This window comes from Ailuropoda melanoleuca, chromosome 14 (genome assembly GCF_002007445.2).
Source record: "Ailuropoda melanoleuca isolate Jingjing chromosome 14, ASM200744v2, whole genome shotgun sequence".
Lineage (NCBI taxonomy): Eukaryota > Metazoa > Chordata > Mammalia > Carnivora > Ursidae > Ailuropoda > Ailuropoda melanoleuca.
Window position 1 is genome coordinate 52,037,025 of NC_048231.1, and position 26,953 is coordinate 52,063,977.

Sequence of the window (26,953 nt, forward strand, 5' to 3'; positions counted from 1 at the left end):
CGGTATTCTCAATGGACAGCAGTACCAGGGAGGGACTGCGGAGCTGGACACCAAAAAACGCCCCGGATCCACAGTCCTGGTCAGAAGCTTTCTCTGCACTGGAGGCAAAACCTAAAACCTGAAACACCTGCTGCCACTCAATGGGCGATGTGCACTTCCTTGACCAGATGGTTCTCACACTTCACTGTTTGCGTCACTTATTATTACACATTCCAGAAGCTGACATTTCTCCACACAAGATGTTTATATTTGAAAAAGTAACTGGAAAAAAACTAAATATTTATATCTTAGTTGAAACTGTAAATATTGAAAAAAACATTTACATGATAGTCTGTTATTTTTATGTATGAGCTCACCCCCGAGGACCGAGCTTTAGTTGACAACATCCTCTACTTGGAATAAATACACAAAAATTAGTTCTTGTTGTTGTTTCTCCCTATAGATGCTTTTTTAAAAGATAGAATTTAGTTATTTTTGATTTAACTACTGAATTATTCCTTGCTGAGCTTATGAGCTACGGGTGATGACCTGGGGGTGACTTGTTTGCCAAAAATCTGAATTTCATTGCATCTTTACTCAAGAGAAATGACAATACACATCCTTTACATAAAATGAATGTTCATGGTGGCATTAGACATAACTGCTCAAAACTGGAAACAATCTAAACGTCCATCACCAGGTACATAGATAGACCAATAGCAGTATTTTTATGTAATGGATTACTAGTAGTAATAAAAGAAGCAAACTTCTATCACATGCAGCAAATGGATGAATCTAAAAGTTACTGTGAGTGAAAAAAGCCACATACAAGAGTTCATTTTATATTTTATATTTCTTCTTACATGCAAGTTAAACCAACCTAAGATGTTAGAAATCACCACGGGGCTTGCCTGGGCAGGAGCAGGAAGAGAACTGGCTGGAAAGGGCCTCAGAGATATTTCTGCTCTGATGGAAATGTTCTCTTTTTAGATGGACTTGTGGTTATATGGGTAAAAACATATGTTGAAACTAATTGAATTGCACACCTAAAATACATGCACTTACTGTTTGTAAATTATATACCTCAGTAAAAAACGTAAAAATAATTTGATTCCTTAAAAACAAATTAATTCTTCTCTTCAGTGTGATTTAAGGGGCTATTACTGCTATGAACCAAGAACCCATGGCTGCAATAATGGGGAAGAAGTTGTTCTTGAGAAATAAGAATTTGTTTACTGAAATTTAGAAAAAGAGATAAGGCTAAAAAAAAACTACATTCATGACCAAGAAAAAAAACTACTAATCTGGAAAATAAAGATGAAGAAACAGAACAAACAGACTAACATGAGAGGAAATTTAGAAGATACTGAAATTCAGGGGCTCCTGGGTGGCTCAGTTGGTTAAGCATCCGACTTTTGATTTTGGCTCAGGTCATGATCTCAGGGTCATGAGACGGAGCCCTGCATCAGGGTCTGCACTAGGTGTGGAGCTTGCTTAAGTTTCTCCCTCCCTCCCTCCCTCTCCCCCGCCCTTCCCTTTCCCTCCTCCCTTATTTTTAAAAAAATAAAAAAGAAGAAGGTGCTGAAATTCAATTCAAGCATAGCAACAACCATCTAATATGTGTTCTAGAAGGGTGGGGACACAGAAAATGGGGAGAAAAAAATGACATAACAGAAGAGAGTGTCCAGAAACTGGAGGGGAAAAAAACAGTTCTCAGATGGAAAGAACTTGCCGAACAGAGACCAAATGAATGAAATAAAGGGCAGATCCACATGAAAGTTCAGAACTCCAGGAATAAATCTGAAATAAATAAAAAATTCAAAAATTGGCAGGGTAAATTAAAAAAAATGCTTATTTATGAAGGAATGAGATTCAGGCAACTGAAATAAGAAAAGAAAAACAAATAATGTAAGAGTGTCATAGTCAGTCAATGAGCAATAAGAGAAATTCTACCATAAAGGTTTTCCAGGACAGCTAAGGTTTTCTATCAGCAACGGTCAGTCAGTTGACACATGTTCCTATGAGGAACGTCAACATGGTATCCAGAGTTTGCCAACCATCTTGTAAGTGTAAGGATTAAATCTGCATGCTACAGTGGCAGCATAAAAGGCAAAAGGTAGAAGTTCATGCTAAGGCTGGCACTGCGTTGTATTGCAGTTGTACCAGGGATGGTCTACCCACCATGAGTTACTTGTTATGTGATTAAAACAAACTCCTACTTGTTTAAACCAAAGTTCTCTAGATTTTCTGTTCCATGCAGCAAAGACAGGTGTAACTGACGTTGTTTTTAACAGATGCTGTGATTGTATTCTGCAGTGAATTGTGAATCAATAGAGCAAGTGCAGCCACTTTTCAGTTAAGACACTGGAAATAAACTAGATCAACCACTCTGCTTTTTGAATAGACTAGCGCCTCAAATGACTAATTCATTTATGTGGACTGCACATTTTATCTATACAAGGAGTGCTTTGTGGAGGTCTGTTATGATGTTAGACTAGGTTCTAAGACTTAAGTTAACGCCCAAATTCAGTGGCATTTGTGATTTAGAGTCAAGGGTCAACCACGTATAATATATAAATAGACTATTTTAATAGCTTATTGCAAAATAAACACTTTGGATATTAATAAAATCAAAAGTTATAACATGGACTCTTTTTTAAAGGTTTATTGAGCTATGACATACAATTAACTACAGATATCTAAAGAGTAAAGTATACAGTTTGATGTTGTTTTGACAAATATGTAGACCTGTGGAAACCATCACCATAGTCAAGACAATGAACAAAACTGGCACCACAAAAATGTTCTTATATCCTTTTGTTAACCTCTCCTTCCCTTCCTCCTCTCTTCATCCATCCCCAGGTCCCCGGGCAACCACAGTCTTCTTTCCCTCACTATAGGTTAGTTACATTTTCCATAATTTTATATAAATTGACTCTTTTTTGTCTTTCTTCTTTCACATGGCATAACCACTTTGAGATCCACCCATGTTGTACGTATCAATAGTTCGTTGCTTTTTATGGCTGAGTCATATTCTCTTGTATGGATATGACAGAATTTCTTCATCCATTTACCTGTAGGTAAAAGCTGTTCCCAGTTTTGGGCTATTGTGCTAGAAAGATTTGTGAATAAGTCCTTGTATGAATATATCTCATGTGTGAGTAGAACGGCTGGGTCTGTGGTAGGGATATGTGTAACATTTTAAGAAGCTGCCACATTATTTTCCAAAGTGGACGGACCATTTCACATTCCCAGCAGAGTGCAGGAGCGTGTCAGCTGCCCTGCACCCTTCGCAGCGGTTGATATGGTCAGTCTTTTTAATTTGCCATTTCACAGGTTATGTGGAAATATCTCACTGTGGCTTTATGTGCATTTCCATAATCACTAGTGATACAGAGCACCTTTCATGAGTTTTTTTGCCAACCACATCTTTTCTGGTGAAGTGTTCGTTCAAATCTTTTTCCCGTTTTAAAAGATGAGAAAAAAACACAAACTTCCACCACTGGAAAGCTCAGGGTATATTCTCGAAAGAGAAAGTTGATTTGTTTTGAGAAGTAAAAGATTCGTGTACTTAAGTTAAGGGAACTCAAGGTTAAATACCAGCAGGGAGCAGACTGAGGATAATTTGTAATAGCAAAAGAAATTTTATATTATTTCTGTAAACAATTGGGGTTATATTCTGGGATTAAATGGGAAATTTAAGTCAGATGATCAAACCTCTCTTTCCTAAAACCTAATACGGTGAACAAAACATAACTTAAAAATAGGAAAAAAGATTCCCAGCAACATTCACATGAGTGGTGATTGGAGAGAGAGATATTTCAGGAATAACATAAATTCTTTTCGATGATCCAACTCCCTCCCCATTAAAACAGCACTAATGAAGAAAGCAAATGGAGAAAATTTTCTAAAAGACAACTATCTTGTCCAAATTATGAGAAAAGACAACCAAAAGTGTGAGTAAGCACACCTGGGCTCGCTATCTGCACATTCAAACAAAGACCCTTCCCGACACCATCTCAGCACGGAGGAGGGAAGCTATGGGGATTCACCATTTTGCCTTTTGTTATCTGGGAGGAAGTAAGGAGAGGGAATATGAGGACAGAAAAATGAAAAAGAAAAGAGACTACGTAATTTCCACCAAACGAGAGAAAACATAGCTTAAAGTAGGAGTGCACATAGAAACCTGTGAGAAAATGCTCTGGGCCAAACCATAAATGAAGTCACCTTCCCTGGCTGGAAATAGATATAAGCTGCATCCTCTTCCTCAGGCTTGCCAGACTGTGCCCTCCTCTGGGTCACATGGGAGAAGTGGGGATGGGGCAAGCAGGGAGACAGGGAGGGAGGCACTGGACACCTGGGGTTACATGTATGGTCAGAAGAAAGGTGCCTGATTTTCACCTTGCACTTGACAAACAACAGAACCCTGAGGACACCTGCTTCTCCTCCAACAGATGGACCTATAATTCGATGGAATGAACACTCTTACGAGGATTTTTTTAAATAAAAGAAAAAATGTAAAGGAAATAGAGAAAAGGCCCCAGAAAAGGCCTACAATCATTGGCTTTCTGGGTGTTTACCTGTTTTTATAGAGCATGCAGTTATTTGTGGGTTTAACTATTAAACTTGGCTTTATTTACTGTTGAATGTTTTCTTGTAAATTGAGTAAAGGTGAGTAGGTATGTTGAGAGCTGTAGCTGTCCAACCATCTTAATTATGGTGCACTGTTCTGAAGTTTTGCCTGATTGTCTTGAAAAAAATGACATTCATCCTTACCCCCAGTTATCCTGCCGTAACTTACCAAGGAACCACTTGTTCTGATAACTCCTGGCAGCTCTTTTTCCTCCTGGGTTCCATCCAACTGAGCAGTACGGTTGTCACAGGTATCACCTGGCTAATGAGAGAAATGAAAGTTATTTTTATCCGGGCATATCTGTCCCAACATGATTGTTTATTCAATTATACATCACATAAGACTCTAGAAATGTATAGCCATGTAGTGATAAACAGGGTTAATGACTACCTGTGCAATGGTAATGGCATTCACCAATCCGTCCAGTTATGCTGATCCTCCATGCCGTGCATTACAGCAGAAGTTTGTCTCAAAAGCAGACACTATTAATTACCTGCCAAAATCCACTTTTCTTTTCTTCTTTAACGTATGAATATCATGATCTGCTCCAAAGATGCTATGTCTAAACTAAAAAGACTAACGTGTGATCATGTGATGGCTATGACCAAAAAGATACAAGTAGAACCCTAAATGGGAGAGCAACCAGGAAGGCTAATGTTTTCTTGTTAAAGTGGATAGAATCCGCTGGCTGATGCTGCTGCTTCTTCACATGGATACAGTGCCTGTGATGCCCAGGTACTCGATAAGCATTAAATATTAGCCCATAGGCTAAGTGGAGCAGAATGGAAAGATAAAAAGCCACACCAGCCTCAGACTTCTTATTTAATGGACAATAAATCTCTAATCGTCTAAGTCATGAAGCTTACTGATTAAACTATGCCACTTTAAAATCAGACTTTGTAACTTTTTGTAATGATTTATAAATCAGCAATAGTCAGTTTTTTTCAATCACGAAAACTAGAAATACATTAGATTGACTCACAACACATAAGACTGAACCAAATATTTCATTCCCATTCACTGAATATTGTAAAAGCTCTAATTTTCATTATGCAGCAAGTGTATTTGGAGACTATTCTGATTGTGATAGATGGCACTGCAGGTCTTGTGCATATGCTCTCAGATTTTTAGCAGCATTTGTGATATAATGGCATTCCCCAAAATAAGATGCAATTATTCTATTCCATGATTGAAGCAACACTTTGCCAAATTAAATATACTGGATATTAATGAAATCATAAACTACATGAGACTTCAGAAACTGTTGTTTTTCATCTTGCTTTTCCATATTTTCTAACTTTCCCCCAATGTGTATGTATTATATTAAGAAGAACAGACATCTGTTTTGAAGTGGAAGCAATGCTAACGAGGCAGTACAAGAAACCAGGTCAGGACAGAGGACTGAGAGTACACGGCTCCAATCACTCAGAGTTAGAGAAAGGTGTGTATTGTTATAGGAACAGCTCCAAATGGCACTGGAAACCAACAAGGTGTCCTATTAACAGACAAGAAACAGAAATTCCTGGGAAATAAAATTTAAACAATGTATTTCATAATTGTTCAGAACTTAGCCTAAGAACAGCATAAAACAACATTGCTGGCAAGGAAAGGATACAGGTACAAAAAGCAAACATACACAAAACCAAGTAAGCTCAGTGTGAAAATTACAAAGGGCAGGAAGGGGTCTTAGCTCAATGGCCACAATGATTTATCATAAAGTGCTTCCTCAATGGAGGGGCCAGACAGACCTCCTAAAGGCTCCCTTTACACTGAACAGAAGGCAGTAGCTATATATGGACCCAAGAAAAGCACTCTGGCTGAAGTGAACTACCTGCCTTGGGAAGTTGTCCAGGGTTGAGACCAAAACACATCTCAGTATCAGGTAACTTTGGACCTCCATGAAAGTCATGGAAGGGAGAATAAAAGGAAAACATTAGTTTTTGTCTTGGATAGCAAGAAATGAAGTCATTCACCACTCTCCCTTTGGTGTGTGTGTGCGTGCATGCACGCACATGAGCATGACACCCACCATATGTACAGTTAAACTTACTTCCACTTACATACCTTACTGACTTATACAGTACCCAAAATCAGCCCTCTCATTCAATAAAGAATCCTTTGGGAAAATATCTGTATCATGGTGGAGAAATTATACAGCAATAACACACTCTAAGTCACTAACTGGTCAATCTAGTCCATATTTAAATATAAATCAATCACCAAGGACCATCAGACACCAGAGAATATTGTAATGAATAAGTCACTCATGGAGAAAAATCAGCATTCTAAAAAAGTACAGTGATAAACATTCTGGGAAAAAGAATTGAAGGAAGGAAAAAGGCTTAAAATAACTTAATTTCAGAGAGATTTGAGAAGATATTACAACCATAAATCAGAACTAACTATCCCAATAAAAGGGAATCAGTGAAAAAGAAGGAGTTTCTGTCAATTAACAGTATGACTATTGAATTAAAAAATCAGTAGAGGCTAAATCATAACCACTCATGGCAAAAATGAGAATTAGGAATCTACAAAATGATACAGTCCAAATTTACTAGCATATGGAACAAACAGGAAAAAAGACAAGGAAATATAACATACAATTTAAGAACTATGTGAGTTTAACATGCAGGCAATGAAAGGAAGAATAGGAAAATGGAAAAATAAAATAATTAAAGAAACAATGGAAAGAAAATGGCCAGAAGTGAAAGAAAAGGAATATTTTTCAGCAGCAAAAAGCTAAGTGTTCATGATGATTTTAAAAAAAGAGGTCAGGGGCGCCTGGGTGTGCAGACAGTTGCGCACTCAACTCCTCTGATTTCTGCTCGCGTCGTGATCTCAGGGTCATGAGATCAAGCCCTGTGTGGGGCTCTGTGCTCAGCCTGGAGTTGGCTTGGGTTTCTCTCTTCCTTTGCGTCTCCCCCACGATCCCCCACCAAACACATGGACTAGCTCTCTCTCTCTCTCAAATAAAAAAATATTTAAAAATTTTTTAAAAAAGATGTCCTATCCTGATGACAGTTCAGGTCTCCCAACACTAAAAATAAATGTAAAAGGCTTCCAGAAATATAAAAATGAGAGAAGGAAATAAATAAAGGAATAAGATTTAGAGAGACATCAGATTTCTCAACATTAACACTATATGCAAAAACAAGCAGATTAATATTTACAAATTTCTGAAAAAAATTAATATAGGGCCTAGCACTTTGACACTCACCAATTTAGGATTTAAGCTTTTTGGATATGAAAATTTAGTATCCACAGATATTTCTTGGCAGATTTGCTCAAAGGATAAAAGGTGCAATCTGCTAAGAAGATGTGACATTTTGTAATATATACTATTATGCAAATTAATATGTGTACTATTCTCTGTAGTTACTCTGCTATGTTAGCCCTCACCACCCTCCTGGGAGAAGGAAGAGTACTTGCTTTCTCATTCTAGAAACCGGTCAGTAATTCAAGGTTAGGGCTGGAACAAAACTTCAATACCCTCTTCCATCTCACTGCAAGATTTCTTCACATGTTTGGCACCACACTTGCCCTTTTATTCACCTTTAAAAGGTGATAAGACCTTCAAGTAATTGAAATAGATGAAATAGTGATGAAAGGGAAAAGAAACAAAAGCAGCCTAGACTAATCATAAGTCCATGGCCAGGGTGGGTGTGTTGGGTGTGGCATATAAGACTTCAAATAAAGCTCACTCTTCCGTGCTGCCTTGCCATCTGGTAAAAGCAGAAGGACCGTGAGCAGTCTAACTACAAGCTTCTCTCCTACTCTGGTCCCTCATACAAGGTCCCCTAGACAGACAGTGCTCCTTATCCAGGGGACCAGACACAATTCCTGCTTATCCACGAGCAGTGGGTTTCAGTTCCCTGTCAGCCGGTGGAATTACTCAAACAAGCCAGTCACATCTTCCCATGGGAACCACGGTGCACCTCACTCTCTTGATACCACAAAGCCTGCTTCCTACCGCCCCTGGTTATTCACTCTGTCCCCAAGTGCACCCACATGTGGCTCTGTGTGGTGTCCTCCTCCCCCAGGCTGTGAGAATATGTGATAATAAATTGCTGTGGATCTTGTGTTGTTGTTGAGTGTCAAGTCACCCCTATAACCCCAGGATAGGAATTCCTCCCTCACCCACAGGAGGAAGAGGAGGCGATCAAAATAATAGACAGAGTCAGCTAGGATAAAGGTTGACAGAAATCCACTATTTGATAACACTAGTTTCTACCCTGCATGTCCCTCCTCTGGCTGGTCTGAAGGAATAAAGGGCAGAAGGAGAGGAATCACAACCTCAATCAAGAGTCCTGGTTGGAAGTAAGGTATGTAAGACTCCCTACGATGCAGGAACAATCTAAAACCTGAGGACACTTCCTGCCACCTCAACAGAAAAAGTAAAGACTGCTAACTAAATGGAATTAATACTCATGATCTCATGAGAAAATAATGAAATTAGGGAAAAAAATAAAACTAGTGACAAAATCTGCAAAATAGAATTGCTCACAGCCCCAGCTGACCATATTCCACCTTCAGAGCTTGACATACCCTCAGGCAACAGAAGAGCAGCCAGAACACAAACTGGACACATTGAAACCCTTAAGCAGAATTTGGAAGGAACCAATGGCTAGCCTGTATTGGGACAATTTTTTAAGATCCAAATAGAATCCCCCACATAGAATATGTGTAAGATGAAAATAAGCTGTATAGAAACTAAAGATCATCATCATCATTATTCATCAGATCAAGGATGGTACAAGGGTTATTCTTAGAACATCTACAGAATCCCTCTTCCTCTGCTAGGAAGGAAAAAATGTAGAGCTCAAGAGAAGGTAACATATAAGTCATAACAGAGGAAAGTCTCTCACCGTAAATTTTCTGCTGCCATGAATCCAAGTGGAAGCAGATGTCAGTAAACGCATGTCTTTCTATGTCTCTACTCAGGTTGCATCATTTCAGTAAGAGGGCCTAGTCCTTATGCCAAGTGGTATAGATCACAGCATGGGATTCATCTCACACACACAAAAACTTTCTACTGAGATCATGTCATTGGCAGTTATGAACTCAGATTAGCACTCTTTGAATCTTTGTACTAAAATAGACAAGGTGGGCTCTAAAAAATGTGTTCACCTCCTGTGCTAGATACTGCACTTTTCCCCGCTTGTTGTTACACATTTAAGATGCTACCATGCAGCACACCCCACAAAGTACTTACATTGAGAAAATAACTGAAATGTCAGAGTGTTTCTTATATTGAGAATTAAATCAATACTGAAAGATACATGGAGAGTAGCATAAGACTTTCCATTACGTGTTCAGCAAAAAGAACAACAGTTTAGCTGATGACATCCCCGACATCTTGACTTCTGGCTGGGGCTGGAAGTGCAGTTGTGGTTTTGTTGCTGTAAGTGCAGACAGGCCACGTAGTTATTTGTGGATTTAACTATTTAATTATTCATTCCTGAGTTTAAGAGTCTCTGTTTCCTTCTTTCTTACAAGGCAAGTAGGCATTTTGCTCAAGTTTTCCTGACTGCCCTGAAAGAATTACTTTTCCTAGCCTCCTTACTCTTAAGTCCCCTTGCTTCATCTTGCCAGTTGGCCATTTCTGCAAGGAATGGTTGATACCCCTTCTTCATCCAGGGTCACATCCAAAAGAGGAGCTGGGATACAACAAAAATTATCTGGCTACTGAGAAAAATGAATGTGCATGTTTATTCAGGCATAGTCTCTGCAGGGTAATTGTGCATTCAAGTATGTGTTCCACATATGCGTGTACACTGACACAGATTTGTGGAGAGGTCTGTAGATCTGAGTGCTGTGCACCAATCACCGCACGTAGCCATTCATCCGCCAATACTGAGAGCCCGCTACAGTCAAGGCATGATGACAGGGGCGCCTGGGTGGCACCGCGGTTAAGTGTCTGCCTTCGGCTCAGGGCGTGATCCCAGCGTTATGGGATCGAGCCCCACATCAGGCTCCTCTGCTATGAGCCTGCTTCTTCCTCTCCCACTCCCCCTGCTTGTGTTCCCTCTCTCGCTGGCTGTCTCTATCTCTGTCAAATAAATAAAATCTTAAAAAAAAAAAAAAAAGGCATGATGACAGACACTGGTCTCTGTGGAGAATACTGTTAACTGTTTACACCAAACCCAATCACCAGTCTTCCTTAAAAGAATCCTGATTCTTTTTTTTCCTCAGGGACATTTGTGTCCAATTAAAAAATCATTGATTTCTTAGACTTTCTTGCAGCTAAGGGTGATCACCTACATTTCTGGGCAATGAAAGGTGACTGGAATTCTATAGAGTAAGATTTCTAGGAAACTAAGGTCAGGAAGAGTAAGTTGGTACAAATTCCAGGCATGGCCAGGGATATGATTATAGTGCTAAGAGTGGCCCAACCAACTTATAAGCAAAAGGATGAAGGCTGCATATGAATGACAAATTAGAAAGAGAGAAGGAAGATGGATCCATGCTAAAGCAAAGGAACACCTACCCTCACCTTCTTCCTAAAGAGAGAGGAAAAAAATCCGTATTTATATAACTCATGATTTCTTGGGTTTTCTATTACATGCACTGAAGTGTGTATATAGGTAATATAATCGTGTGTGTGTGTGTGTGTGTTTTTAAGAGGGTTCATGAGGGGCTCCTGGGTGGCTCAGTCAGTTGACCATCCGACTCTTGATTTTGGCTTAGAGGTCATGATCTCAGGGTCATGAGATTAAGCCCCACATCGGACTCTGAGCTGGGCCTGGAGCCTGCTTAAGATTCTCTCTCTCTCTCCCTCTCTCTCTCTCTTCCTCTCAGGTTTCTGGAGGAGAGGTGGGGGATGGGGGAGCAGAAGGGGTAACTGGGTGAGGGGCATTGAGGAGGGCACTTGATTTAATGAGCACTGGGTATTATATGCAACTGATGAATCACTAAATTTTACCTATGAAACTAATAAAAAAATTCTCTCTCCCTCTCTCTCTCTACACCTCCCTCCCCCACTAGTGTGAGCACGTGCATTCGGTCTCTAATTCATTCATTCATTCATTCATTCATTCATTCAGGCTGCATGACGATATTTATGCAGTCAGTTATGTTGGTTCCACCTTTGACTAGTTATTTATCAATTATGAAATTGGAAATAAATTAGATTGACTATTTTGCTCAATTAAATGTGTTACTGAAAGGAACATTTGATTCACATCTTCTAAATATTAGAAACAAATGTATTTGGGCACTAAAATTCTGTTCATGATGAAAAGTACTGTAGACTTTGTATTATGTTTCCAGAGGTTGATTTAGTATTTGTTTTTGTTTTTGTTTTTTTTTTAAAGATTTTATTTATTTGACAGAAAGAGACACAGCGAGAGAGGGAGCAAGAGCAGGGGGAGTGGGAGAGGGAGAAGCAGGCTTCCCACTGAGCAGGAAGCCTGATGCAGGGCTCGATCCCAGGACCCTGGGATCATGACCTGAGCCGAAGGCAGATACTTAACAACTGAGCCACCCACGTGCCCCTAGTATTTGTGATTTACTGTATAGTAAGTAGCTCTACTAACACAAGGGTTAAAGAGTCTATTCCTTTATGGCCAGAATTCCACTGAAAATTATTTTTATTGGATATTTAATTAAATTGTAAAATTTTATTTGGGTGTGTAGAAGCAGTCATTTTTTAACTTGCTTGTCCATATTTTCTAAGTTTCCAGTAAAGATTATGTGCTATTTTTATAATAATAAGGAAAAACACATTTTTTGGAAGAAACAAATAAATACTACTGAAGAATCAGCATAGGAAAATTGGATCAAGACAGCAAAATGCACATACCACTTTCTCCTTCCTCCTCAAATCACTCAAAGTGTCAAAAGAGATACCTTTTTCAAAGAGTAGATCTAGAAACCACTGAACATTTCCATTAACAGAACAGAAATTGTTGGATGTTCCTGGAAGATAAAAAGCAAGCAAGCATGGTTTGATAAGGGCAGAGGAAAACCTTAGCCTGAAAAAAGCTACAAAGAAAAATGTGTAGAAGATAAATGCAAGCTAGAAGTAAGCACATATCAAGCATGTGAATAAAAGAACGGTAAGGCATCCCCAATTCAGAAGATAATGGCCAAAGTAACCTAAGAATGTTTTTCTGAACAAAGAGGCCAGGAAACCATCCCTCCCTCTAACACTGAACAGCAGACAGCAGCTAACTGCGATTCTAGAATAAAACCCACCAAGTGTCCTCTTGGTGACAAAATGAGCACCTGGGGCAGGAGGGGTGTTGTCCTGGTGTAGTGGTCCTGGACAGAAAATAATATTGCCCTTCATTAGAGCCTTCTAAAAGAATATGGACAGAAATATAAAAAGGGAAGTTAGGTTTGCCTGCAAAGCAAATAAATTATAGTTCTTCAGGATTATCATTATTTTGACATGGATACCATATTGGTTTGTCTTAAAGTGAAGTGTGACAGCTGACTGACACACTTTATCACTCACATAGGCCCAGACTGCGAGAGTTTTGGAGAGAAAATAAGTCTACGTAACTGCATAGGAAATATAGTCTTTACTTATACTCATCAATCAATGAATCAAACAATAAATCAACCCAGTCCTCCATTAATAAATGGGAATCAACACCCAAAGATCAAAATCAACTGAATAGTAATGATGCCAAAAATAAACAGAGGACCCTGAAGAAAACAGTAATTCAAGGGAAAGAAGACCACCTTGGAATTTAAGGTTTAATTTAGTACCTTCAGAGCATGAAAAAAGAGAACACTAAGAAACAGAGGAAGTCAGGGGAAAGGAGAGGCTTCAGGAAATTAACAACATGACTGTTAAATTTCTTAAAATTAGGGTGCCTGGGTGGCTCAGTCAGTTAAGCATCTGCCTTCGGCTCAAGTCATGATCCCAAGGTCCTAGGATCGAGTCTCACATCGGGCTCCTTACTCGGCGGGGAGGCTGCTTCTCCCTCTCCTCCCTGCTCATCCACTCTCTCCCTCTCTCCTGCTATTTCTCTCAAATAAATAAATAAATAAAATCTTTTTAAAATTTCTTAAAATTAATGAAAGGCTGAAGTATTGATAGCACCATGACCAAATTATTGTTATAAAAAAAGAAGTTGAAAGGATAGGCAAGAATGCAGAACAAACATACACACAAATAAAGCTTGGAAAATAAGAGAACATTTAAAAGACATTGAGGTTCAATCCAAACAATTCAACACTCATCTAATAGGAATTTCAGGAGGCGATAAGGGAGAAAAAGAAGGGAATAATTACTGGTTTTAAATGTTAGAAGGCAATATATAGAACCTAAAGAATGACTGAGTGCTCATATTGAAAGGGTTCAAATACAGGGACTAGGATGGAGGTGGTAAAAAGGTGAAACTGGTAAAAATGCAAGGTTCCAACAATAAACATAAGGTTCAAAAGGCTTCCACATTGGTATATAAAGGAATGAGATCAGTAGAGATACTGTGCTTCCCCACAGCCAACAGTGCAAAGAGAAGACAATGGACAAGTACCTCCAAAATTCTGGAGAAAAATTATTCCAAGCATGGGATTCAATGTGCAAAAAATTAAGAAAAGACTAGCATAATCTACCTATCCATCTTTTAAATTACTGAATTTATATCTTCATTAGGTAAGTACACTGGATCGGATTCACATGTCTAAAATCAATGCAAACTTACCTAATGAAACTCAACGTTAAATCCTCATTAAGAAAGTGAAATGGAAACTTTACATGACTATTCTATTATTGTATGTAAATTATGTCAAAGAAATAAAGAGTAGGAGAGGATGGAGGGCGGGGGAGACAGAAACACACAGAAATACACACACACATACACACACACACACACACACACACACATAGAAGGAAGGAGGAAGTGAAGGAGGACAGAAGCAAACAAAGAGACAGACAAGGACAGACAGGTACTTTGGGCAAGAAGAGGGAGAGAGGAATTGGTATTTATGCTGTCAAATTCAGAGAGAAAACTTAAAAAGTTTAGGTATGTTTCTAAGAAATTTCCAAGTCCACTTGCAGAAACAGATGCTGAATTTTTTAGGAAGAAAATGTGTGAAGATGTTTATCAGGCCTGATATATGGTATATACACCATATATTTTTTTAATTTAAATTCAATTAGCCAACATATAGTATATCATTAGTTTCAGATGTAGAGTTAAATAATACATCAGTTGAATATAACACCCAGTGCTCATCACATCACGACCCTCCTTACAGCCCATCACCCAGTTGCCCCATCCCCCCCATCCAACTCCCGTCCACCAACCCTCAGTTTGTTTCCTGTGATTAAGAATATCTTATGGTTTGTCTCCCTCTCTGATGACTTCCCCTTCAGTTTTCCCACCCTTCCCCTATGATCCTCTATGCTGTTTCTTATATTCCACATATGAGTGAAACCATATAATAATTGTCTTTCCCTGACTGACTTATTTTGCTCAGCATAATACCCTCCAGTTCCATCCACGTTGATGTAAATGGTTAAGTATTCATCCTGTCTGATGGCTGAGTAATATTCCATTGTGTGTGTGTGTGTGTGTGTGTGTGTATATATATGTACAACCTATATACACATATACAACAACTTCTTTATCCATTCATCTGTCAATGGACATCTTGGCCCTTTACATAGTTTGGTTATTGTGGACATTGCTGGTATAAACATTGGGGTGCAGGTGCCCCTTTGGATCACTACATTTACATCTTTGGGGTAAATACCTAGTAGTACAATTGCTGGCTCATAGTGTACCTCTATTTTTAACTGCTTGACGAACCTATATACTGTTTTCCAGAGTGGCTGCACCAACTTGCATTATCACCACCAGTGTAAGAGGGTTCCCCTTCCTCCACATCCTCACCAACATTTGTTGTTTCCTGACTTACTAATTTTAGCCATTCTGACTGGTGTGAGGGGGTATTCATTGTGGTTTTGATTTGTATTTCCCTGATGCCAAGTGATGTGGAGCATTTTTTCATGTGTCTATTGGCCATCTGGATGTCTTCTTTGGAGAAATGTCTGTTCATGTCTTCTGCCCATTTCTTTATTGGATTTTTTATTCTTTGGGTGTTGAGTTTGATAAGTTCTTTATAGACCTTAGATACTAGCCCTTTATCTGATAGGTCATTTGCAAATATCTTCTCCCATTCCATAGGTTGCCTTTTAGTTTTGTCGACTGTTTCCTTTGCTGTGCAGAAGTTTTTTATCTTGATGAAGTCCCAAAAGTTCATTTTTGCTTTTGTTTCCCTTGCCTTTGGAGACATGTCTAGCAAGAAGTTGCATGGCCGAGGTCACAGAGGTAGCTGCCTGTGTTCTCCTCTAGGTTTTGATGGATTCCTGTCTCACATTTAGGTCTTTCATCTATTTCAAGTTTATGTTTGTGTATGGTGTAAGAAAATGGTCCAGTTTCATTCTTCTACATGTGGCTGTCCAATTTTCCCAACACCATTTGTTAAAGAGACTGTCCTTTTCCCATTGGATATTTTTTCCTACTTTGTCAAAGATCAGTTGACCATATAGTTGAGGGTCCATTTCTGGGTTCCCTGTTCTGTTCCCTGTTCTGAATATATCATGCCAGCCCTTTATTGGCCTGCCTGGTCTCTGTGGATAGGTCTGCTGCCAGTCAAATGTTCCTTCCTTGTATGTTAAGGACCTCTTCTCTCGAACCGCTTCCAGAATTTTCTCTTTATCTCTGAAATTTGCAATCTTCACTATTTATTATATGTCAGAGTGTTGACCTATTTTTATTGATTTTGAAGGGGGATTCTCTGTGCCTCCTGACTTGAATGCCTGTTTCCTTCCATGGATTAGGGAAGTTCTCAGCTGTGATCTGCTCAAATATACCTTTTGTCCCGCCCCCTCTCTTTTTTCTTCCTCTGTGACCCCAATAATTCTAATATTGTTTTGCCTTATGGTAACACGAATTTCTCATAGCCTCCCCTCATGGTCCATTAGCTGTTTTTCTCTCTTTTCCTCATGTTGTCTTCTATGTCACTGACTTTCTCTTCTGCCTCAGTTACCCTAGCTGTTAAAGCATCCATTTTAGACTGCATCTCAGTTAAAGCATTTTTAATTTCAGCCTGATTAGATTTTATTTCTGCACTAAGAGATTCTCTAGTGTCTTTTATGTTTTTTTCAAGCCTGGCTAGTAACTTTATAATTGTTATTCTGAATTCTGGGTCTGTCATTTTATTATATCCATAGCGATTAGATCTGTGGCAAAGAGTATTACCTCTGGTTCTTCCTTTTATTGTGAATTTCTCCTTGTAGTCATTTTGTCCAGAGAAGAAGAGATGAGCTAGAGAACAAAATAAAAATATCTACCACGTTACACACTAGACAAATCCGAAGAGGTCAGAAACAAAACAAGAAAAGAAAAAGAAAAAAGGGAAAGAAGAGAGAATATAATCTCACAGGTGGACAAAACAGGGTAATCCACTTGATCCTGGGTATATTTTGGTATGTTTGTTAGATGACACTAAACCCCAAAATTGTAAAGAAAGAAAAACTTATACATATATTCACACAAAAATAAAACTGAATACGATGAAACGGAGCCAAAAATGAAGAATATATCTGTAAAATGTAAATGTAAAAATGAAAAATTTTTAAAAAGTCTTAAAAACAAAGAGTTGATGAAATAAACTAGTTGAAAAGAAAAAAAAAGCAAAAGAAAATTTTAAACTGAAATACGGAAGATTCATGAGAAAAAAACCTTGAATTCTATATACTATTTCCCCCTCTCGCAGGAGTTTTTCAGTTCTGTGTGACCCATAAACCTGGTATTTGCCTGATGTTCCTGCTAGACTTCTGGGGCAGGAGCCTGCTGCACTGATCCTCAAGTGTCTTTGCCTGGGCAGAGTTGTACCACCCCTTGCCAGGCAGTGGGGCTCAGCGTAAGCTGCTTTGGGTTGCTCTATTTGGCTTTTGTTCCCTGAAAGATTTTTGCACTTCTTTAGAGGATGAAAAAAAAAGTAAAAATGGCAGTGTCCTGATCTGCTGAACGATTGCTGCCCCCACTCTTCAGTGCACCTTAGGGAAAAGCACTTGGTCCCTTTTGTGTGAACTAAACTCTGCAGAATCCTGCAGTGCACACCCAGACAAATCCTCTCAGGGGAGCGGGGAGTCTCATCATGGCCCCCCAGCTCGCTGGGCCCCTGCTTGGGGAGGGTTGCCTGATCCTGCGAGAACCCTCGCCGCTCCTCCTGGAGAAAGGAGCAGCGTGTTGGACTGGTTGTCACTTACTGGGCCCCTGCTTAGAGAGCAGTTGCAGGATTGTGCCGTAGTTCCTTGTTTATGGCAACACGTAGCTGAGATCTCACTCCCAGGCCTGCTGATTGTAGCTGGCTTCCTGGCTACAATGCTTGGAAACTCTGCTGCACTCAGGCACCCCCATTCTTTCTCTGATCCTGGGGATCCTGAGACCACGCTGTCCCATCTAAGATTCTGCCCTGCTTTGCCACCTGAGCACTTTTCAGGCAGGGATGTCCCTCACTGGAGCAGACTTCTAAAAGTTCTGAGTTTGAACTCCGCAGCTGTATCACTTTCCAGTAGCTGGCTTAGGAGGCTCCTTCCCTGCTGCAGTTTATCTTCGGATAAATTCCTCAGATTCATGTCTCTGCACCTCCTACCTTGCAAAAAGTGGTCGCTTTTCTCTTTATAGAATTTCAGCAATTCTTTTCTTAGATCTCAAGTTGAATTCATAGGGGTTCAGAATGATTTGATAGAAATCTAGCTGAATTCCAGATGAAACGAGGGTCCCCTACTTTTCCGCCATGTTCCCTAGAAAGCCCTACCGTATTTTCTTTAAAGGCTAGCTTTATGTGGCTTTTTACAATTTTGATGAAGAACAATCTGAACTCTGAACTCACATACACAATGGCAGGCTTTCACTGACTTCCAGATGCTGCACTTCTCAATATAATGCAAGACCTCTACTCCCTGGAACATACAGCCTTCCCTTCACCCACAACCACTCTCCCTGCTGCAATCTCTATTCACTCTGGAATGGGGCTTCAACAGCAAGAGTGGAAGGGAGAAGAGGAAGATGGGCAGTAGAAAGAGTGCCCAGGGCCACTCCCCTTGCCCACCACAAACACGGTCCTCTCTCTACCTTTGCTGGAGTTAAACCCAGTTTCCTGCACCCGCATGTTATGGAAAAGTAAGACACCCTTCATTTACTTTTACACTTAAAGCCCCAATGAATAAGTGCCCACTTTATATTTCCCTTGAGGGTCTAACTAAAAGAGGGAAGAACACTGTTTCTATGTGACTAGAAGTCCAAAGTTTGAGGAAACCTAAAGATGCATTGTATGCATCTTCTTGAGTACCTGCAGGATTCAGAGAAGCTATAGACACTCTCCTATTTTGCAGTTTGTTAGGGAAGAGGAAAAATCTTAGTCTGAAGTAGCTGGAAACAAAAATGGGAAAGGAAGCATATAGACCAAGTTCTTAGGAATCTCTTGAAACGATCTGGGAGATAAATGTGAAACGACCCAGGGAATTTAAACCAGCAGGGTAAACCTTTTCTTTGTTAGGCATCTTGGCCAGGACTCACATGCTTGAAGCCCTTGCCTCAGGTTGTGGGTGTCACCTTTACTCAACTACAGCTATAGAAAATCTTGCCTTCCACAAAGATACAGGTTTCAACTAGGATGAAAGTTAAAACAGCACAGAACTAAAAATGCACTGCGCCTCAGGTATACAATTTTGTACAACAGAAGATTCTAGAACCATGTTGCTCAATACATTAGCTCCAAGCCACATGTGGCAATTTAGATTTAAATCAATTAAGATTAAATAATATGACATTTTCAGTTCCTTAGTCACATTAGCTGCATATCGGACACATACTAGCTGTCCCTTTGGACAGCACAGAAATCATTTCCATCATTAGAAAGCTCTAAGGGACAAGGTGCTATTCTAGGGCTTTATTAGCACCAACGCAAAGGTTAACTTGGAAATACGAGCTACTCTGACCACTACCCAGTGTGATTAATATATCTAAGAGGAGACATGACTTACAGACAACCTCAAGTAACTCAAATTGGAGGGTGCCTTCAACCAAGTCTGCCACCCAATATCCTTGAAGTTTTAATTTATGTCATTATTGATATCACATTAAACACATAAGAAATGTAAATCAGAGTGATTAACTAACTTGCCCCAGGTAACTATCTGTAGCTATAGCAGAATATCAAGTTTCTTTTTTTTCCCCATATATCCCCAAAGTTCCAAGAATCCTATCTGCATAGAACCTAATATAGAATCTTGCACAGAGAATGAATCCAATAATATTGGTTGTATCACTGATGCAACTATTGATTTCAATTATTTCAATTGATTTCAATGATTTCAATGATGCAATAAGTGAAGGAATAAATGAGCAGGGCTAGTAGTAAAACAGAGCAATAGGAGAACATGACTAATAGCCTCAGAAGTAAAATTGTGGCCACAGAATTGCTAAGGGTGAGCTGGAATTTCAACCAGCCATTTCTCAGAAAACAAGTGATGCTTTCCTTATGGTTTTCTGAATCATTCTCTTGCCCGCTTAATTAATGTTGGTATCTTTCACTTTTTACCCCTTGCTTAGAATACTTTGGACCCACTCATCTGGGAGTCCTTTGCCTGTCCACAGAATTTCCACACAGTGCTAGATTTAAGTAAACTCTCTGTGTATCCCAGCCATAAAGATCTGCTCCATTACCATGTTAGTTATTCTCAACTCAACAAATAAGGGAATAAATTTAGTGTTGAGGGAGACGGGGGGATAAGGAATGACCACTTAAGTTTTAAATTTGTAAAATTTTGCACTCTGCTGTCTGCTTTAGTTTTCTCTAAAAGAGCAGGATGACCAGCTTTTTCTAATATTTTCTTCATGTTCTCCCCCTCGCCCCTAATCAAGCCAAAATTTTGAGCCATGTTCATTACTTACAGGAGATTCACTGACTCCAAAGATGTCTCTGACATCCCGAATAGATTGCTTGTTCTTTTTTCTCATGGTTTGAGTGTAAGTATTATATCTCTTTTTCACTGCAGCTGCTTGGGTTCGAGTCAGCGTAGAGAGCAAGGCTTTGCCATCCTCCTCTTCATCACCCGAGATCAGGGTTGATAAACCGACATCTTGCAACCACTCTGCTTCAAGTTCTCCTTCTGAAAAATAACGTTACCAAGAAAAGGTTAGAACATTCTGCATTTGATTAGATGACGTGTATATCTACAGCCCTGTGCATATCAGTGAATAGGAAGTGTCAATAAACACTGCATTAAGGCCATCTTGGACCTTGAAGGCATGTTAAGTGAAATAAACCAGACAAAGACAAATACCATATGATCTCACTTCTATGTGAAATCTTACAAAACAAAACAAAACAAAGCCCACAAGCTCATAGATACAGAGAAGAGACTGGTAGTTGCCAGAGGCAGGAGGTGGGAGATAGGTGAAATAAGTGAAGGAACCAAAGGTACAAGATTCCAGTTATAAAATAAATAAGTCATGGGGATGTACTGTACAGCACAGTGATAACAATAGTTAATAATACTGTATTGCAATATTAGAAAGTTGCTAAGAGAGTAGATTTTAAACACTGTCATCACAAGAAAAAACGTCTGTAACTATGTTGATAGCTGTAAACTAGACTTACTGTGGTGCTCACTTTGCAATGTATACAAATATTGATTCATTATGTTGTACACCTGAAACTAATATGTCATATGTCAGTTATACTTCAATTTAAAAAAAAGACACCATCCTTTTTTCCAGAGTAATTGTGGGAAAGGCCTATAGGAATGAGTGAAAAATCCGTATGATATTTTTTAAGGATTTATTTATTTGAGAAAGAGGGTGCACGCTCCTGCGTGCAAGTGGGAGGAGGGGCAGATGGAGAAGGAGAGAGAGAGAAGCAGGCTCCCCTGCTTGGAGCCTGACACAGGGCCTGATCCTATGACCCTGAGACACGACCTGAGCCGAAATCAAGAATCAGATGCTTAACCAACTGAGCTACCCAGGCACCCCGTGTGATATCTTTTAAATAAGTCAAATTTTAAAGTGTTTTCCAGTAGAGTAAAAGTTAATTGGCAAATTTAGTAAGGTAATTTTCTTCACCAGAGAGTTAAATATAAGCCATATCTGGACATCGAATCTCAAGCAATAAAATATGAATATTTAAACTAAAACTGTAATAGAAAAAGAGTGGCTTAGTGGTACAGGAAAGGGTTTTTTAATCACTCAAATGCTGGTTTAAATCCCAATGCAACCATTTACTAGGTGAATGGCTTTGGAAAGTTTTTAGATATCTCTAGGTTTCTGTCCTGTTAGCAAAATGGAGGGAATAATAAAATATATCAGGTGGCTATGAGGATTGTTTTATCAATTTATTCATGAGATGGCAAAGAATCTGAACAGAGGATGAATTCAATAGATATTCATTCTCTTACTTTTCTCCATAAGTCTGAACATTAGGTAATCTTTCCTTTTTTTTTCAGAAGGCAATTAAAAAAATTGAAATTCATCAAAATGAAGGTTAATTGCTATTGTAAATTAGATGTGCAGAAATAATTTTATTTTATTTTTTTAAAGATTTATTTATTTATTAGAGAGAGACAGCCAGCGAGAGAGGGAACACAAGCAGGGGGAGTGGGAGAGGAAGAAGCAGGCTCCCAGTGGAGGAGCCTGATGTGGGGCTTGATCCTGGAACGCCGGGATCACGCCCTGAGCCGAAGGCAGACGCTTAACAACTGCACCACCCAGGCGCCCCCAGAAATAATTTTAAAAATTCAGAATAACAAATCATGTAACAGAAAATTCACTACACATACATCTCTGGGAACTATGCTAAACAGGCATTGCCTGAGTGAGATTTATTTAAAGAGCAGATTAGATTGATTTGTAAATAGCCTGTCAAGTCATCAGTCTAAGACTCTTGGACTCTGGTTACATTATTGCATCACTGGTATATGAACAAAGCCTTCTAAATGTACTTTACAGTTCAATTTCTTAGCTAGTCAATCTTTGCTTTGCTATCTTGTTTGTATTATTCATTTCCTTTATTAGCTATCCCTTTAACAGAAAACACAAAGGTAAACCTAAGCTTACTAGCCTTAATCTAAAATAATAAACCTTTTAAATTAGTGAGCTATGACTCTGAAATCTTCCTTTACTTAAGACTTAGCATTTTCATTTTTAAGACAAAATTTACAAATACAGTTTAATATTAAAGTTTTAAAAATTGGAATTTTTCCTTCCTCCACCTCTGTTAACAGTAATCGAAGAATAGAAGGAAGGAGTAATTGGAGTTAACATATGCTAGGGGTGAGGATGGTCTAAATCCCTGCACTCAAGAGTACAGAAATCTGCAGAATATATATTCTCCATAGGAAAGAAATATCTTAGAGTAGAGATCAGTATTACTATTGCTAAATTATGGAAATTGAACCCTGTGTTCATCACTCCAGTTGCCAAATATATATCTTCCACATAGAACACACCTTTGAATTTCAGCTCCATATATCCAACTACCTACTCGACATCTACTCGACTCTTATGAAATCATATATCAAACTCAACTGTTCAAACCTGAATGCATAGTCTTCATTCCCAGCTTGTGGCTTCTTTCAGTATTCCGCATTTCAGTAAATGAAACCCACCATCTATCTATCTAATTTGGCAAAGAAACTTAGAAAACATTATTGACATCTCCCTCTTTTACACATCAAAACCAAATTATCACCAAGTCCTTTTGATATCAACTCCTTATTATTTCTCAAAAATTTCCTGCTTTATTTTATCTCTTCTGCTCTCACCCTGGTCCAAGCTACCATCATATCTCACCTGAACTGCTGCAGTAGGCTCCCAGCTGTTTCTCCCATTCTGGACTCCCCTTCCAGTCCATTCTCCATATTGTAATTAAATTAGAACTTCCAAATACAAGGATAAGCCCTTTTCTAAAATAATGCCACAGTTCTTCCTTGCTCTTGGGATTAAGAATAAAACCCTTAATATGGCCCACAAGACAAGAAGCTGCTGACCTTCCTATCGACAGCTTGTACCATGCTCTCTTCACTCTCCCCCCTCTAGCAGTACTGGCTTACATTTGGTTCCTCAAAAGCTCCATGCTGTATTTTGCTACAAGGCCTTTGGACATGCCAATCCTTCCATTTGGTCCCCTAATTATTGGCCATTCAATCTTTCAGATCTCAGTTTATTCATTTCTTCCTCAATGAAGTCTTTCTTTTTGTTTGTTTTCTGAACCCTTCAGTCAAGGTCAGGTCCTACTGTTACCCATCCTAATCCTGCTGTGTGTGTTTTTCCTTCAAATAATTTTTCCCTCAGCATACATCTAGTAATATCATTTCATTAATTATTTTCCTTCCTCCTAGATTATAAACTCATTAGAGCAAGAAGCATTTCTGCCTTTGTTTATAACTCTAACACCAACATCTTACATTGCCTGCAAAGAGTAGGTACAAATATTTGTGAATTAATTAAATCTCAGTTGAAATATATAATTATTCTAAGTCAGAAAATGAATGAAAAACATCAACTTTCAAAAATGAGTATAGCTATCATACATACCATTCTGTACTGAAAATCCACCAGGTTTGTAAGCTTTGTTAGAGCAAGATATCAAAAAAAAAAGGGAATAAAATCTTCCAGTAAAGGTAGAGTAGCTTGAATAGAAATAACAATTCTGTGTATAACAATTTTGAACTCTGAACTAAGTACATAAAATAAATATTTGAGGGTAATGGAGAAGAACCAAGTGTAGGCAAGAAACTGAAAAATTTTGATACAAGAAAATGTACTGTGTGAGATTTACATCTACACAACTTTTCAACTGAGGTCATCTTACAATCCCTACACTATACAGAGTGTGTCGAACACAAACAGAAAATCATAGTCATATTTATTTCAAGAGTCAGAGGATTGAGTATGGGATTATTAGGATATCTGGAAAGTGAGGGGCCTATTCCTGTTAGAAGGGAGCCACACCAGAGCAAACTCCAGAATCTGTGCATGAACTTGCATCAAATCCTTGCCTAAACATGAAACCAAAAAGGTGTATGTGAAACTCCAGGCATCCTATTGAAAGATAGCAGCCAAAAGGCTAAAATAAATGAGCAAAGCTACATAGAGCAGAAAAGATGGTGTTGGGAGAATGAGTCCAACCAAGTTAACTGCTAGAATGGAAATTATCTCCCTTTAGAGGAAGATAATGGGATACAGTCTCTCAAATATATCAAAAATGTTATAATATTGCATTATCAAAGATGTTCCAATAGCTAGGATATAAGAAAACCAAAAAGATGGACTAACTTGGCAAGAGAAAAGGTCATCAATAGAAAGTAACTCTGAGATGACTCTGATATTGGACAAGGACTTTAAGGAAAATATTCTCATGAGTGAACAGAGAATTTCAGCAAAGAAATGAAAAATAGAAAAAAAAAACTAAAAGAACTAAAATTTAAATTATAGAACTAAAATTAAAATACATTAAGTAAAAATCTTGCTGGAAGGGCTTAACAGTGTATTAGAGACTTTAAAAGAAGGGGCTGGTGAACTTGAAGATTACAATAGAAGTTATCCAATTTGAAAGACAGAGAGAAATGTATTTTAAAATATTTAAAACAGAGCCCAAATGACCTACTGGGAATGTTAAGTATTGTAACACATATATAGTTTGACATCAAGAGAAGAGAGACAGCAGTACCGAAAAAAAAGTATGTGAAGAAATAATGTCCAACAGTTTCCAAACTTTGTTGAAAAACCAGCTAGCTTAAGTAATACCAAGTAGGTCATATACAAAAGAAACTGCACTTAAGCATCTAAAGACAACCTGCTGAAAACCAGAAAGAGAGAAAATTTGAAAGCAGTCAAAGGCAACAGATTACATACAGGGGAACAACAATATGAAGACACTGACTCCTTATTAGAAACAGTCGAGGTCAGAACACAGTAAGATGACATTTAGAACATCCTGAACGAAAATAAAAACCTGTCAACCAATAATGATATGTCTAGCAAAAATACCCTTATACCCTTCAAGAACGAAGTAAAATAGTCATTATCACATGAATAAAAACTAAGAAGTTTACGGCCAGCAAACTTGCTCTGTAATATACGCACAAGGAAGCGCTTTAGGCTTAAGGGAAAAGACATCAAATGGATACCAGATATTTAAAAAAGAAGTAGTGGAAATGTTAAAAATGCAGACGTTGATTTCTTTAAAAGTCATATGGTTACTTCCTCTTCCCCCGAAATTAAATCTTAAAGCCTAAAGACATTACTTAGAGCACAGCAAGGCAGGTGTTTATGCAGAGGAGGAGGGCAGACTGAGATGCTGGAGCCCAAGTGGGATAACCAGGGCGAGCCTGAAAATGACAGGAAACTGATAATACATGGAGGGACTGACCACGTAAATATATATGTTTAAGATAGGGGAAGCCAGTTTTCTTCTAAGAAGGGAGTCACAAATATGGAAAGGGAAGAGTAGAATTAACAGGTATTAGATAGTTATACGCAACTAATGAATCATCGAACTTTACATCGGAAAACAGGGGTGTACTGTATGGTGACTAACATAATAAAAAATCATTAAAAAAAAAAGAAATCAGAATACAATTCAACAGTTGTTTGAATTGGAAAATTTTGTGAAAAGATTATCCTAAACCATTTTTTTTAATAAAAAGAGGCTACTCATTCCTTTTTTTTTAAATTTACATTAAAAAATTTATACTACTTTAAAAAAAAGATTGGAATTGAAGGTATAAATATGAACTCATATATTTCAATGTCTTCAGTTATAGAAATATAGATGCAAATGTTTATGTATGTACATATACATTACATTGTATACGCTGTTATGCAAGTGTGTGCATGTACGTGTGTGAGTATGCATACATATATGCATATGTACACCTATATATAGGCACACATATACATATATATTCCCTAGCTGCTTCCCAAATCAAATATGGAACACTTTCAACGTAAAAATAAATGATAGTGAAAGATAACCCACTAAGTAAACCAGGAGCCCATTCTGATGTAAAGAAATAATTTGATAGTTTTGATATAGAATGGGATATTTACAAAGTTTCAAAGAACCTTCCACAAAAATATGTATTGATCACAAAGATGAAAGGAGTAACTTCACATGCAGAAATCTTGTATATAACACCCGAAGTGATTCAAGGGGACATCCTCATTAATGGGAAAATCAAAACCATCTGATAGGGAGCAATGAGAAGAACACAGCATCATGACCTGCCAAAGATGCAGAGTTTGAATCTGAATCATCAGAAAACATTCAGACAAATTCCAACAGAGGAACTTTATACAAAATAGCCTGTAA

General features: G+C 38.4%; 1 protein-coding gene across 7 annotated transcripts in view; it reads right to left on the reverse strand.

The window, feature by feature from the left end:
• ARHGAP28 (Rho GTPase activating protein 28) overlaps positions 1 to 26,953 on the reverse strand; it is a 198,384-nt gene that overhangs the window by 60,634 nt on the left and 110,797 nt on the right. For all 7 annotated transcript variants that reach the window (XM_019802526.2, XM_019802528.2, XM_019802529.2 and 4 more), the window contains exons 3-4: positions 20,536 to 20,753; positions 4,781 to 4,873 (exon numbers count right to left, since the gene is read on the reverse strand). In XM_019802526.2, the coding sequence (XP_019658085.1) occupies positions 4,781 to 4,873; positions 20,536 to 20,753 (311 nt within the window). The remainder of the gene's footprint in view (positions 1 to 4,780; positions 4,874 to 20,535; positions 20,754 to 26,953) is intronic.